The sequence below is a fragment of the Seriola aureovittata genome, chromosome 15, assembly GCF_021018895.1.
Source record: "Seriola aureovittata isolate HTS-2021-v1 ecotype China chromosome 15, ASM2101889v1, whole genome shotgun sequence".
Taxonomy (NCBI): Eukaryota; Metazoa; Chordata; class Actinopteri; order Carangiformes; family Carangidae; genus Seriola; species Seriola aureovittata.
Window position 1 is genome coordinate 20,270,147 of NC_079378.1, and position 16,687 is coordinate 20,286,833.

Sequence of the window (16,687 nt, forward strand, 5' to 3'; positions counted from 1 at the left end):
ATTCAAAAACTCAGCAAATCTGCTGCAGGACTGTGTGTGTTTGTGTGTGTGTGTGTGTGTGTGGTTTGATTAGAGTTGATTGACAGTGAACAAACAACACACCATCTGTCATCTGACTGTGATTCAAAGGCTGCTAAATCCTGATTGGTGTCCTGAAGTACATGACATCACAATTTTCTAACGTAAGCCCTGCCCATTTCAAAGCAGTGAGAGGAGCACAGAAAAGTGAAAAACAATTTCAGCTAGAAGGAAAATAGTTTGTTTTTCTAGAACACAATCAAACCGAAGTTCCACATGAGCAATGCTCTGTCTTTTTCTTTTTTTAACAAAGCTTAGAGTGGATGTGTGTGTGTGGCACACATTTCAGTAAACATCAGTAAAAATCCTGCTCTGGATGTGGTAGAAAAGACACTACCCAGTTACATGAGAAGAGAGTCTGTTTGTGCACTACTTGATGCTCCAGGTGAATATGTTGGGATGGTTAGGATGTAAATGTCGACCTGGGAGTCCAGCCAAAAAGTAATTGTCAATGACAATGTCAAGAGAAGACAGAACTGAAGTTTTGTATTAGATTTGAGCAACACTGTAGTATTAAGGTTGAGGTAGTTGGCATCGACAGCAATGTAACACACATAGCAGACAGGTGGGAAAGAAGAGGTTCTGATCACACACACCTACAGAAAAGTCAAAGTATTACCAATCATTACTTGAATTGATACTGACTGTTGTACCAAAACCTGTTGAAATGACCCAATTTTCCTGCAGGCAGCTTTGGGTTTAAACAGTCTGGGTGGTGTATATTGTTCTTTATCATAACTGAGGAATCCTGCTCAGACTCACCACTATCATAGACTTTACAAGTTCACGAATTTTTTATATACAGTATGTGAGAAATGACAATAACAATGTTTTAATAGGAAGGAGGAAATAAAACCACAATTTGCTTTGAAGCCACAATCACTTTATTTAGTGTTAAAATGAAACATAGCCAATCTTCAGTGGGATCAATAAAGCTTGTGTTTATAATGACTGAGCTATGTATAGAGTGCGTATCGGGCAGCTGCCAATGAAAACCACTATTACATGTTATAGGGTGCAGTGTCTTTTCAGCTTTATAAAGCAACAATGATGGCTCATAGAACATAACTCAAATTTATTTTTGTAGATTTGACCATCATTCCTCTTGGTTACAATAAGATTTTCATCAATTTGTTTAGACAACAGACTAAAGCTGTACTTGTTTTACAGCTTTCTGATTGCTTTTACACTTAATATATGTTGTTAAGCTGTCTCTGATAACACTATTATGGTCGGAGACTACAACCATAAGGAATAGTGGCCAAAATGATAAAACATACACAGTAAAAAATACTACTGATGCTCTTCAAACTGACTGTATCATTTTAAAACACAAATTAAGGCTACACAGTAATAACTGCCTCATTAAACAGCCACTGAATGAAGATTCAGTAATCACTACTTATGCTGCAAAAATATAGGTCCTTCAGATTTAATGTATAATTATACAGATGGATTATATACTGAGTTTTCACAATGTTTTCCATAAGCTTACACATTAAAGCAGCGGTAGGCACTGATGTTGCTGTTGTTGCAAGCTAAAACTGCAGAATAACAATAAAAACACTTGTCTTTAACGGGGTAGATTAACAGAGTGAAGAGCAGGTGTGACTGTGACAGCATCAGGGATGGGAGAGGAGCAGTGGTGAAGTCAGGAGTGCAAAAAGAAAGTGTTTGATGTCACTTGAAGGTGAAAATGTGATTTAAAGTAGTTAGTAGGGACAGTCACATACAGCTCAAACAACATTAATAGTCACAACGTATAAACAGTGTGCTGTGCAGAAAACAAGGATTATTTTAAAGGTACGCTTATTCGCTTTACTGTCGACACTTTGTACAGAGCAAGGCTAACCGGCTGCTAACTACAGCTCCTATCTTCTCATTTAACACTGTCAGAAAGCAAATAAGTACATTTCCCAAAACATTTAACTATTATTTTAACATTTAACGTATTTTAACAAATACAGCAAAGTGCTGTCATTGAACACACATTAAAGAAGGGTCTCAATATTTAGATTTTAACTTCAGACAAAATAACCAACATAGGTGATTAACATCTAAAATAGCCAGAATGTTTCTCCTACAGCGTATGATGTCATTCAATGTAATAAAACTCATTAAATCATCTGCCTTGGACTACTTGATGTTTCAATGAATAAATCACCATTACCACACGGTGAATTATCATTATACTGTAAGAAGTGGACCAACGGGATCTCAGTGTCTGAAATCGTATCTTATCATTTAAAGGAATAGTTCAAAGATGAACGAGAAGATTGATACCAGTCTGTGCACTAAATACGAAGCCAGTGCGCAATTAGCTTAGCTTAGCATAAAGACTGGAAGCAGGCGGAAACACCTGGTCTGGCTCACTCAAAAGGCTAAAAGCCTCATAATATTTTTATTATTATTTCATATTTGTTTCATCTGTACAAAAACTGAGAGTGTAAGAACAATTTGTAGTTTTAAGGGTTGTTATGTGCCAGAAATTAGTAAATCTCATCAGCGTCAGTTAACCAGTGAGCATGCAGAATACTAGGACCAAGATCTGATAATGCTGGTGATTCGCTGTTTATTTACACCACCACCTTTGAGTGTGAAAAGGGATCGAGCTTAAAAATAAAATTAAAGCAAAACTAAAATTTGTACTGTAATGTGCATTGTAATTTTCTTATTGTTAAAATGGATTTGATAAACTTGACATCAAAAAAAGTCATGGTATCGGTATCATTACCAATATTGAAAATTTTTGAGCGACATTCAGCCCTAGCCAGAATGTTTCTTGGCCGGGAGCAGTGATGTCGTTGAGTCATTGCCAGGCAACCAGTGGAAACGCAGGCTAACTGTTCCCCTCTGCTTTCAGACTTAATGCTAAGCTAAACTGTCCTCTCACCTTACTTCACATTTAGTGTACAGACATGAGAGTTGTATCAATTATGATGTTACTAAATAGAATGAGAATTTTCGTATTTCCCAAAATGTCAAACTATGAAATGAAAGTGAATATTTTATTATCTCCTTCTGCTGTCCTGAACAGGTGTAAGTAGAAATACTGATTTTGTCATCATCGCCTGTGTCTTTTAATGTTGTTCCGCCTGACAAGATGGATTATCTATTTAAAAATTCCTACATCACTCATCTTCTGATGATGATGATCCTTTGTCTTTCATGTACGAAAGACCACGACCAGTATTGTTGTTGCTTGGTGGGGAGATTTGGCCAGAAGCATGCAGCCAGGTCAGGAGTCTAAGGGGGCTGAGGCTGAACCCAATTGCAAAAAGGGGGTGTAATACAGTGTGCAAGGACAGGGGGACAATGGTTGGCACACTCACTGAGGACTGGAAGGTTGGGGCCTGTACCTGCTTGCGTCCAGCCCCTCCCAGTAGGGCTCAATGCTGGGAATGAAGCTAAGTGGACTCCTGTAGAAGTGGGGAGATCAGACAGTGAGAAGTGGGGAGAATATGGGGGTAAACATGAAGCCTGTCAATGAGAGGTATTTTCATAAAAAAGCAATAGAAAATGAGATAGAATAGCTCGATACTGTAGAAAAAAGACAGAAAGGGGATGAAACTAGTGACTCAGAGATCTGAGAGAAAGAAATGTCAGAAGAGAGAAGAGCCTTGCAGACATGGGAGGCTATAATGGAGCAACAGGAGCTAGGTTAAGGCAAAGAGAGGATAGAAATATCAGTAAAGATGTGACCACTGCACTTCAAGAGAGTTCTCCATTTATTGGCTCTAGGGGTATGTGGCCAAAATCCCACACACTCAGCCCAAGAACACCCAGAATCAGCTTCCTCTACGTTTGTCTTGTGTTTTTTGTTTTGTCTTTTAGTTCTTCCCACTTAAGACAGGAAGGTGGAAGCGGGGCAAGGAAGGAGAAATCAAGGAAACATGCATTTCGTGAGGTGAGGCGTCCTTTCCAGTCATGTGCCACCTGAGGCGATGATGACAGCTGCACAGCTGTGGCACTGCTCTGTAGCATCTCTGAGTTTTGAAATATTATGCATGTCACACAATCAATACTTTGGTAAGCATCCATGCACAGCAAACCTGTATTTAGACTGCACCGATCAGTCAAACCAAGTTAATATTTTAAGTCCTTAGTTAAACACCCCTATGTGTAGAAATTGTACATGATTATAGCATCTCATTTTTCTAAATATTAGACATCCAGGTGAAAGCTGAAGATCTGCTGGGAGTAAGAAGCAGAATTTACAGTCTTCTTTTTTTTAAGTTCTTTTACTGCGAGTCGATGAAGTCTGAAATTTTCAAATTCTAAACATGGGGGCTTTAATCTATGAGAAAATGTTGTTTTTTAGGGGGTTTTTTTCAGTCAGACATTTCACAGATAAGGCTGGTGATACGGCCAAATGAAAAGACCACAACCAAAAAGACCAAAAGACCATGTCTATCTCTAAACTTCCAAATCTCCTGCCGTGTCTGTGGCTCTGAGTCTGACGCCAGTTAGTTCGTACTGAACTTTCATAATTTACTTTCATTTAAAAAAAGGCAAAATAATTTCTAGAAACAGATGGTCACTGTAGTGTTTTTGTGTACAAATATTACTGAAGCAGGAAATAATAGTGCATTTGTTTGGGACTATTTTCAGCCATGGTGCACAAGCTAATATTTCCTGCAGCAGGATGGTGTATTTGAGATCAACTCAAATAAAACTACAGTGTGCGTTCAGGCAAATAAAGAAAGATACCACCTAGTGCCACAGTGTGGGTCATTGTTTTGGTCTTTACATGGGATGTGTTAAAAATAACACCAGACTTATCCCTTAACACAGATCTAATTACAGTATCTTAAGAAAATACTCAGATTCCTTCCCTTGTTATACACTTTGTTGTAGATTTTCATCAATAATAATAGGAGTCTATACTAAAAATCAAAAACTGAAATCTCGCATTTAAAAATTCAGATACTCAATTCAGTACTTTGTAGGAGTTGCTACTGCTTCAAGTCTTCTTGGGTAAGACTGTACAAGCTGTGAAATAAAGCTAAGCGTCTTCTTCCTATCACCACTAACACCGCCGTCAGTATCAGTGCTTTCCTATACCTCGCACAGCTTCACTTAGTTTACAGATATAATGACATCCCGATGGGGTCTAATTGCCAAAGACTCACATCAATAACTTTTCTTCTTGTTTTGCACATGGAAATAAAAGTTGTATACCTTTGCCCTTATCTGTGCCTCAGCACAAGTTTATCACAGAGGTGCTGATATGCAGAGTGAATTCTAGGACTTTATATACACAGGTGTGTACTTTTATACACTGTGTACAGTCAATTCAGTTTGTCACAGGTGGACTCCAGCCAAGTTCTAACCACACCTCAAGGATAATTAAAGCAGAGAGGACATACTTGACCACAATGTGGAATTGCAGGAAGGAGGTGTGAATACTTTTGTAAATGAGAGATTTCATTTTTGGATTTTTAATAAATTTGCAGAAATTTCTTAAAACATGTTTTCACTTCGTCATTATGGGTCATTGAGTGTATATTAATGGGTAGAAATGCCAATTTTATCCATTTACAATTAAATCTACAACACAATAAAGTGTATAAAGGGTGAAGGGGTCTGAATACTTCCTGAATGCACTGTAGTTAAACCAACTGATGAATCAGAAAACAAATATAGAAAATGAAATTAATGTTATTGTTATTTGTCCACATCATCCAGTATGATCATCATTTAAGAATAATGTCTCCTGAAAAGTCTTCCACTTTCTTACTCAGAACAAACCTTTCTTGAGGCAAACATTTTCACTTATTCAGCCGTTACATAATGATGGACGCTTTCTGTTTAGATGCGTCAGTAACACAGCTCCCCGGCACAGCTTACTCGAGCCATGACTAATGTTATTGGTTCCACCTGTGCTCTTCCTGCTCTGATGTGTGAAAATGTCTGCTGTGAAAAAGGTCTGTTAAGGGACATGAAATATCCTTTATGATGAAGGATTTGATCGATTTCAGGGACACACATTCAGTAAATACTTTATACGACTGGATCCACAAATAAGTAAGCTGACTTGAGACAGAGGTCTGAATCTTATACAGGAGCAATTTCCACTATATTCTAGTTAAATTATATCTCTTTTCAAACTGGAAAAACATGAGTGAGCCGTGGTGAAGCTTCAAACTGCTGAGCACTGTTCACTGCTGCACAAAGGTTTGTCTATTCTGCAAAGGTCCAGTTTCATTTCCATTTTTTTTTGACAGATGTCCATTATCTTGTTGTCCTGTAAGCATGTGTCATTTATTGTAAAATGAAAACACAGCTCTCAGCTCTGAGATACTGTAGTCGCAAGGGTGGACAACCTTATGGGCAAAACCTAATTCATGTTCAACTTTTTATCTTGTATTAGACCAATCTAAGATCAAACAGAGGACTAACTGTATATCTTGAAGGAAAGTGACGCTCTCTCTCTCTCTTTATACTCTTTCTTAGTGGGACAGTATAAATGGAAATGATGAAGTATTGCCACGGGGCATCCAAGAGCATGAAATGAGCAATATGTTTTAGTTACGCTTAGTTCAATGAAAACTATTTGTCATACGTGTAATCTGAATATAATATAAAAAAAGGAACAGATTACTTTCCATTGGAGGCCTTGATGAGTCATTTCTGATCAAAGAGATCGGCCCTTCCTGACGCTTTTTCCAGCGTTCAACTTCATGAACTTGCCTTTAAATACACTTCTCTATCTCAGGGTGAGCAGTTTGCTGAGCTGAGTCTAAAGCTACAGAGGATTGATGCTTGGAACAACCTACCTTCAAAAACTGTGACTTGTTTGTTGTTTGTTTTTTTTTGTCCGAAATGTCTGAAATTGTCATTTAGGTATCAATAGGATGCATTGATCTCTGTTTAAGTTTTTTTTTATTATTATTATATATACAGTATGAATGTAAAATCAGTTCTTAATGTGAGTAATGTTACATTCTATGGTTAAAAGTACTGTATAAATCTTAGTATGTGCTTTGCTTTGCTGAATCCAATTCTACTGGATGACAGGAAACTATGATTATTGATGATGGTCAGACCCGTGAGGAAAATGAATCCTGACTGTTGTGCTCTTTGATTGTGGTTTTGTTGTAGAATACTGTGCAGTGCTGCTCTTTGGGAAAAAGTAACAGTGAACTCTGTTATGTGTTATGTGCAGTAGGGGTTACTTACGGAGTTTCCATGCTTTTTCTGCAGTGTGTTATGGAAAGAGGGGGGTCTGGAAGATGAAGAAGGAAAAAAGACCATTAAAGCACATATTCATGCACATACAGTATAAGTATATATATATATATATATATATATATATATATATATATATGTGATACACAGCAAAGATGTCCATCAATAATTTCACAACTATCTAAGCAAATGAGTTCCTCTTCCTCTTTCCTGGCATTCAGGCAGACTGTAACCACTGAAGCTGACGGCAGTATAAATACAGGGGGTGAATGACCTATTTCAAATTCAGGGATGAATTTTATTTTCAAACAGACCTTAAAGTCTCTGCACCTCATTATTTACAATGAGGGAAATGTCTTTTTGGTATTCATGAAAAACAACACTGATCCAAGACATTTACATAAAAGCTTCATAAGAGCTTGATTTTCCAAACACAACAGTGTTGCTGCTGCCAACCCTCAGGCAGGATCTGAGACCCAGTGACAGAATAACAGTAGAATGCAAACATCACTTTAACAAAAAAACATAAAATATAATGAATCTGACATGGCTGCTTTCTGAAGAGTCATTAAGCAACTTTTAGTCTTTCCTGTTTGGAAACACTGTTGGTTCTGAAGCGGAAATGGCTCATATAAAACAGCATGGCAGTTGTTTTTGTTAAGACACCATGAAATGCCTGAAGTACCAAATGCAAAAACATGGAAGAAACATTTTGATATCCATGAGAAGTTTTAAGTTCCTCACTGAGCGTCTCTTCTGATTGGCTGACTGTTTTCTGAGTGATCGAATAACTGTTTTGTTGTGACATTACAAAGTTACAGAAGTCCTGACGGCTCAGTTTCTGAATACAGGCTGTGTGCATTTCTCTGTGGACTGAGCACTTTGATACCTTCACAGTATTAATATAAAACCTAGACCTGACATGGACATGGGCATCTCACTAAAATATAGGACCTTTAAAATATGCCTAGTGATTGTGGAGGTGTTTTCCCATCACCTCTTTTCCTCTTGAGCTTCCGCCGGCGCTGTTTGTTGACGAAGCAGGCAGCCATCGTGCTGAACAGGACAGCTGCTGCCAGGAAGCAGATGGTGGCCACAATGCCAGCCACCACAGGCCGAGCCAGTCCACGCTCCTCCACCATCTCTGGAGGAGGGAAGAAGTCTGTGATGTGAGGAGGAAAACAGTCAGCGACGTACAGATGGGGGACATGACAGTTCGCAGTAAGACATACAGTATGTAGGCACAGAGGTGATCTACTAAGAGGGGGGTGATTAATGCAGCAAGAAGGAACATTATTTAAATATAGCAAACAATAAAGAAACAAATGTAAAACTCCAGTTTGCTCACTAGACTTCTGATATGGCACTCCCCAAGAGTAACGCTAATGTCAACACTAATTTTCTGGCTCTGGAATAGGAGGTGATATTTACTATGAGATTAAGGTGCAGATGTGAGGTGAGTGCAAAAGAGCAGACTTTCCACTGCAAGAAAACACTGTGCTCTGACGAGGCGGCTTTTTAATGATGTGAGTTCACAAACTGAATCAGGATTTTCTGATGTTTTCTTTCCATTTGCTCCCAAACCAAAACAAGAAGCCCAATCCAATCGATGTCCCTGCAGATTTCGCCCTTTGGGCCTTTGAAAGCAAAATTCCTTCCATATCCAATAAGATTCAAATATGTCAGAGCTGACCTTTACTACTGCAAGTGTCTTTTGACATGAAATGGACATTTCCTCAGGGTATATGCCATGATGACACAGCAGAATGTTTTTTTTTTTTCAAAAGTATCTGCATTGGAAAAATGAAGCAAATAATGTTTTACTCCCAAGATAAACTCTGCTGAGATCATTGAAATTAAGCCACATCTCATATGTGCACTTGAACTATATCTGAAAGGTTGCAAGTCTCCACATCATTACATCCGTCTCAGTTCACTGGACCACGATTGGCCTCCGAATTAATTTTGATGTCACAAAATCATCCTTGACTGTACATGTTGAACTGAGACTAGAGGTGAGCTCAGAGACATTTCCTCCTTCAGCAGATATGTGTGAAAACATCATCCTGCGCAGTGAAGCTCAAACACTACAGTCAACACATTTTTGACTTTAAGGGAACTCACCATGATACAGTAGAAAACCAGCTGTGACCTCAACCCCATCCCTCCTGCCTGACACAACAACAGACACAGGAGGGCTTGTACATATGCCCCTTGGCTGCAGCAACACTGTATAATTACAGTTATCTGACCCATAATACAGTGCTCTTATAATGACTGATACATATCTTCTATCTAAACATTATTTCAAATAACAGCGGAGGACAAGAGTAGATAGAATTGTTGCTCCTTCAGTCAAGCAAAATTTTCTACAGTCTGAAGGAGTGTCAGTTATAAAGCTGAAGCAGCAACATCCTCAGAGAGAGAGAACCTTGTGTCAGGCATAGTTAGAGATACCATTACAAGGCCATGCATAAAAAAAAAAAACAGCCATAGAAACTTGTTTGTATTTGGTTGTTATAGTGCTACATCCAGGGAACCTGATACATGGTTCATTGAATACTTTAATGTGCCGGTTCTGCTTGGGCCTGACTTTCACTTAGAATTCCAACCTATTATCTAGATCAGTGGTTCCCAACCTGTGGGCTGTGAAGGCATTGCAAGTGGGTCAACAGATCATTTGCAAAACAGTACAATTTTGGTGTAAAGATGCAATTATAAAAACATAAAACAAATAATGTTTGTAATGTGAATAATGTTTTAAAAATGAAATGATCTTTAAAAACATTCAAAATGGTGACAAATTCCTTTTATTGTTTTTTTTTCTTGTACTAAGGCCTGTCACTGTGATAAGACAATGACAGGAACTTTTATATTGTTGCCACCAGACCACTTTGTATACTTGTTTGCTACCTCAGTCTGATTGCGCACTAAACATTCATGGCAAAATAGTGGAGTATCAGAATGGAAAGCTGGTTAGCAACAGTCATCATTAAAATAAGAAGTGCTCTGAGAAGCCGCCATTTGGCCTGCATACTGTTGTGTTTTGTCCTTTGATGAACATTCATAACATAAGCCTGCACTGTTTGCAGAGCTGTCATAGACTCAGCTCCACTGCAGTTCAGATTACCAGAGTAAATGCAGCACTGTACCATATTCTAATGCTGCATTTCTTCCTGATGCTGTGAGCTCCAGCTTGTTACAGTCAGGGATGGATCATCGCCAGAATGAATGCGTCTGGAACAGTTGTGCATGAACAAGATCATCATTACAATAATGAAAACTGAAGCTAATCTACCCACTCTGCTGTGCAGCTACTTAAACTCCTGCTACAGAGCAACTAACCCTCACATCTGTCCTCACTTATTAACACTGGAGCTTTATTAGTGTCCTGCATGATGACGAATCACTCAGTGAGGACTGGGGGGTCCAATGTGTCAACAACAATGTGTCTAACTAGTTAGAGTGGTTTAATTGCAGGGGAGCATGATACAGCAAAATGCAAAGTATTTGACCTCAAGCGATACTGAAATATGAAATAATTGATCAACCAAAAACCACCTTTCTTTGAAAGGGCAGTGTATCCACATCATGTTTATAGCATGATATTCACTGATAAAATGCAGGGAGAAAACAGTGAAATTAATAGCAGTCAAAGGAGAAATGAGCAGGAGCCTTTGATCACCTCATTGCACAGCTCTCCAGCTTTACCAGTGGGGGGCAGCAGAGTGCCACCAGATACCTGAGGGAGCCTAAGCAAATCTTCTACCTACCAACAGCTGCTCTTACCAAACGATGTGTACTCAGTGACCTCTGCAAGGGGGGGAGCAACGTCACATTTTGAGGGGTTTAATTTCAGATGCAAACTGACTTTTAAGATTTGAGACCAAAAAAAGACTAGCTTTAATAAAGCACAGAGCAGTCCAATGCAATCTGTGGGAGACAGGCAGAAGGATGATGTCATACTTTTCAGGATGCTACAAAAGAGTGTGCATGTAAAGCAAGCTTAAATTTAATAGTGCTGAGTGAGCAAAATGTAAAGTTGGAGCTGCTGCGTGTGCAATACATCTACAGCCCCTCCACAGCTCAGAACTGTTCAGATAGCCTGAGGTTATGTATGCAGGTTATAGCCAGAGGTTGTCAGGATGAATCTGAATTCATGGCAACAAGCAGGGTTTCAAGCAGAAGATCTGTCCTTTATTCTTTTAGCCTCACGCGTTTATACTCAAAGACATATGTATGTGATGGCTTACCTGTGCTGGACACGCCTACTACATTGCTGGGCTCACTGATCATGTCATCCATGACAGCCATGACACGGAACTCATACCACGCCTCCTACGAGCAGTAGAAAAGACATGTAAAAACATCAGAAGGTAAAGGATCAGGATCTCATGTCAGATTGGATCAGGCTGTAGGATTCTCCAAAGATCAGCCAACTGAACCTCCAAGGCTTTGGAAATAAATAGTGTAGCTGAGTTTTTGAGTAAATGAAGAGATGGATCATTCCAACATGACAGGCACAATGGAGTCAGTTGGTATTATAAACTGAATCTGGTATTTTCTGACTAAAGGGCACATCACCAATTTTTCTCACACACACACACACACACACACACACACACACACACACACACACACACACACACAACCACAAGATCAGTTTACTCATCATAAGCTCTGAAACAATAACCCTGATTATGTCATAGTGATGTCACCAGGGTTCTCTTTGATTGTACAGAAATCCTGCATTACAAACGAGGGGTGTAGAGTTTGAAAGATATGCATTTACCAGACAGGGAGTTCTTACAGAAGATGCTAAAAATTTGCATTATGGGAAATGTAGGATCCAGCATTTTCAGAATATCTTAACCTCTGCTGCTTCAATTTCAAAAATTATTTTTCATTTTTTATTTGTACATTGTAAATCTCCATAATGCAGAGTTATGGTGGTGTACTGAGTATGTAGTGAGTACATCTAATTTTACACATCGGTGTGTGTGAAAAAGTTGTATACAGCCTTGTGTCCGTGTCCCTGTGTCTCCAGAGGGAGCTGTGTGAAGTCTGATAACTGTGATGTCACTTGAATCAGCATCAGCTGCGTCTGAAGAGTACAAGTGAAAAATCTGGGGATGTGGCGTTTGAAAGAAGTGAGCTCACCAGACCTCTGTAGCCCGCTCCTCATCTCTGCTTGAGGCTAGAGGCGCCAGGCTACTTTAGCAGCTATTAGCATAGCACATGTGCATCTCTGAACAGTCAACGTCCATGATTGCAATGCACGTTGCACAAGGAAGAAGAATGTATAAAAAAGACGACATGAGTTTGATTCTTTTTTTTAAACAGTGCAACATTAGTCTGACAGTGTTAAAGAAGTGCAATGATAAATCAGCGGAGTACTCTTAAAGGAAAAAGGACAGTTTACTGATTTAAATTAAAATTGCTTTTCATTCAAGCAGCCGAAGGATATAAACTTTAATAAATGAAAGCAAATAAATTTCATGTGGCTTTTCAACTAATGTTAAAAATCGTCAAGTGGTTCTGTGATGATGAGAACAATATGTAAAAGAGGGAAAAAGAAAGGGTCACGACAAGAATCTCAATAGAAAATGGATGAGCTGATTATGTGAATATCATAATGAAAGATTAATGTGGCTGAGATGAATAAATCACCTATGACTAAGTCATTATGAAAAGACACATTAAGCCGTACAGAATCTCTGTGTCACTGATGCTGGTTGCGCAGGGTTAGAAACAGAGGAGCAGCTCCAGAGATGGTGGAGATTCAGACAGCATCTTGCTCAAGGACACTTCAGCTGGGTGCAACACTTGCTAAGCTGTACACCCATAAACCTTCTGATGCATATGCTGTGGGCTGAGCTCAGCTGTCTCCTACACTGTCGCAAAAGACTGAGGATTGTGTGTGAATGTGGATGAAGTGTTTCATAGCAAACATCGCACCACTTTCACACAAACTCACATATGGTGACAACTAAACAGAGGATCCCTCCTGGTGCAGTGAGAGACTTGCAGCAGAAAAGTTATACAAGCTAGGTGCTGCGTGTGTGTAAGTGTGTGTTTGTGTGTGTGTGTGTGTGTGTGTGTGGTGAGAGAGCTGGAGAGAAGTGTGTGTGTGGGTGTTTGCTGTGCAATGGCAGGAGACATAAAAGCATCTGCATGGAGCTGAAAGTGGTGGTTAGATTAAAGAAAGAAGCTCAAACATGTCATGAGTGGAGAATTAGCCGACATGAGCAAGATGTGAGATGCTGAAACAGAAGCATTGTGTCAGAACTCATAAATCAGTAAAGATATGTTGATTTCCCTTTGCTGTAGTGAGAATGGTTGTATTCATAATTCATATTGAGACACTGTGTTGAATTTCATGTTTCAGCTGTGAGTTTGGTGCATGCAGGTGTTCTGCATGCTACATGTGAAATAAATACAGGGGTTTCATTGCTACGCGGTCAAACCCACAGAGATGGTCGGAAAGTGAGCTGAGTTGCGTGTACTGTTACTATGACAACCAAGGTGGAAATGGCAGCACAATATTATAAATATGCTGAATCTAATCTGGGTAAATGTAGAGCATTAACAGCAAACATTTGGAAGGCAAATCAACTTTGCCTGCAGGGTGAACATAGCCTCATACTGAGGAGTTCATTTCGAGTACATATCAAACAAAGTTAGGTATTTTGATTCAGTTATTAGGCCACGGTCTTTCTGTGTGGCGTTTGCATGGTTTCCTCCAGGTGCTCCACTTTCCTCCCACAGTCCACAGACATGCAGGTTAGGGTAACTGGTGCCTTTAAATTGTCTGCAAGTATAGCTAATATGGATGGATGATTCAGTTGTTATGTTCATGTGCAACAAGTTAAAACAGTCAGATCTGTTAAGTATCATATCATTTCATATCATATTATATCATAGCATAACATGTTAATACCAGATTTACTGCCTTACGGTTTTTGCCAGCAGCATGAGCCTCATAAAGCTTTCCAAATTCCCTTTGATTTTAAATAAATCATTTCAAACACTTGTTGTTGAGTCCAAATGAAAGTTAACAGATCATTTAAGCTGCTGAGTTAGCTATTACAGCTAACTACATAGGGGTCTTCGTTTGAAATAGAATCATGGTATATATAAAAGGATAAGTAATGCATGGTTGTTGTTAGGCAGACCGGGAGCTGGCTAACCAAACAGCAACCTCGATTAACCAGCAAATTGCCCCGAAAATATATCACTTCACATTTAACAGCTAATCTAGGGCTCTACTTTCTGTTTACTTTTGTTTAAAAAAAAACCTTCAGAAAAACTTTTGAAAATATTTATGTCAAAGTTTATGTGGAAAGCCTAAAGGGGTTTGTGCTGCGTGCCCTGCATATGCCATGATGCTGGAGTTATGTTTCGCAAATCTCTACAATGGAAGACAGCAAAGTCACAATGGACAAAACTATGAGAGTACGACCTTAGTAAGACCTAGTTAGTGAGACTTAAGAGTCTTAAGAGGTGTATAACATCTTCTCTGCAAATTGAAAGGTGTGTTTAACCCACCACTATGTCCCAGATGTGTCTGTAGCCCATTTTGCCTGCAGCTGGCAGATGTAGGTCTTGTGTGATACTGTGTGTAAAGTCCACAGTCCCTGTCCTGTCTTTTACCTGGATGAGGTCTCGAGCAAGCAGCTCCGTCTCCCCAGCAGGAATGCTGTCGTCCAGGACCTCCCATCGTTCCCCTAGGCGGAACTCCATGACATAATGCTGGATAGGTGCTGTGTGATTGGCAGGTGGGATCCAGGTGAGCAGGACGCCCTGCTGCGTGCGATTGGCTGTGAGGCACCGTGGTGGGGTAAGCAGCACCAATGGTTCAGGGGTACTTATAGGAAATACTGAAAGAGCACATCAGGGTTGAGAGGATGAGTGAGTTACATATTCAGTGAGTAGTTCCACCAGTGCGAAAGAAGTCAATCACTTCACACTTTGACATGTACAAGTATCTTGAACTGTGACTAGATGTGATTACGCTTTTATACCAAATGCATCTCTAACGTTCATAAGATTCACACATCAGCTCTGAATCCTTGCATCATTGAAGACCAGTTCATAAACATTTCATCTTGCTAGCTCATATCCCAGCTATGACTATCCTGACAGTCCACTTCTGGCCCACATGCTGCTATCCAATCTGCTCATTATCCTCCTCGGATATGATAAAGTTTATTCCCACTTTTATAATTGAACTCACTCTGGATTCTCTGAACACATATTAGCAACATTTCTTTTTTTCTCCAAAAGTAAGATTAAGTCCTAAAAGTTGTGTCAGGATATCTGACGTGCAAATAAATGATGGAAGACTTTGTCAAAAGGGTTTTCACAGGAGAAAAAGACAACAAGCTGCCCCAGGGCTGAATGCGTTGTCTTCTCTGCTTCTGCTCCTTGGCTGACACAGAAGGTGATGCAGCGCGAATAGTTATCCCAATTTTCAGCATGTCACTTATCTTTAAGTAACAATCTGTGACAGCTTCATTTACACTTAATAAATGTCCCTTTCCCTCACTGCTGTGAGGAATGATACAATGCAAAATGATTCAACCAAGTGACTGAACCAACCAGTTAAAGCTTTTACAAGATAGCTCTTACAATGCAATTTTAGATAATCACCAATAAAGGTCTTTGGCCTCTTAGACTCATCTGAGATACTGTGAAAAAAGGCGCTGACCAATTAACTCTTTTAAGAAGCTGGAGCCAGTGAACTACTGAACTGACCATTGGTTTCATGGCCTATAATGACAACAGTCACAAGTAAATTCTGTATGTTGGCAAAACAACACAAAACAAATCTTGGCTGTTGTTTGGTTAATGTTGTTTCTCTGCACTCTGCTGTCTGCATACTTTGGTCAAAGATGGTTTTGAAGAAGAAGAAACACCAATCTGTACCAGAGTTTATATGAACATTAATGATCAGCAGTTGTGTAAATGGCCAACAGTATAGCTGTTATCAATAAATAACGCCATTTTTTAATATCATGGTCATATCAAGTATACTGCTAATGTAATATCAGAATAAATGTGAACTAGACTGGTCAATTTTTCTATGGGACACTGGGCAAGTTTACATAGAATTTCTCTTTTTTTCTCTTTCTGCCTGGTTTTAACAAAAAGAACCATTATTCTCTCTGATTTTATCACTGTAGAGTGATAATGTTTGGTACAGCCATCTCTTATTCAAAGTAAAATCCAGGTCTGCAGCTTTAAATATAATATAAAACGCAATATTGGTCAGAAAAATCACAATTAAAGATTTTCTATAACTACTTTAACGTGGCAATTTAAGATTTTTATCATTTTTATAGGTGAAGCATCTTATTAAAATCAGAAAATGTTCACTAATCCATTCAGTCATTACTCAGTGACTGTCCCGCAGTGG

General features: G+C 39.1%; 1 protein-coding gene across 3 annotated transcripts in view; it reads right to left on the reverse strand.

The window, feature by feature from the left end:
* Nucleotides 1–16,687, reverse strand: part of LOC130182690 (protein turtle homolog B-like) — a 124,952-nt gene that overhangs the window by 19,261 nt on the left and 89,004 nt on the right. For all 3 annotated transcript variants that reach the window (XM_056397788.1, XM_056397787.1, XM_056397790.1), the window contains exons 14-17: nucleotides 14,923–15,149; nucleotides 11,523–11,607; nucleotides 8,267–8,431; nucleotides 7,261–7,306 (exon numbers count right to left, since the gene is read on the reverse strand). In XM_056397788.1, the coding sequence (XP_056253763.1) occupies nucleotides 7,261–7,306; nucleotides 8,267–8,431; nucleotides 11,523–11,607; nucleotides 14,923–15,149 (523 nt within the window). The remainder of the gene's footprint in view (nucleotides 1–7,260; nucleotides 7,307–8,266; nucleotides 8,432–11,522; nucleotides 11,608–14,922; nucleotides 15,150–16,687) is intronic.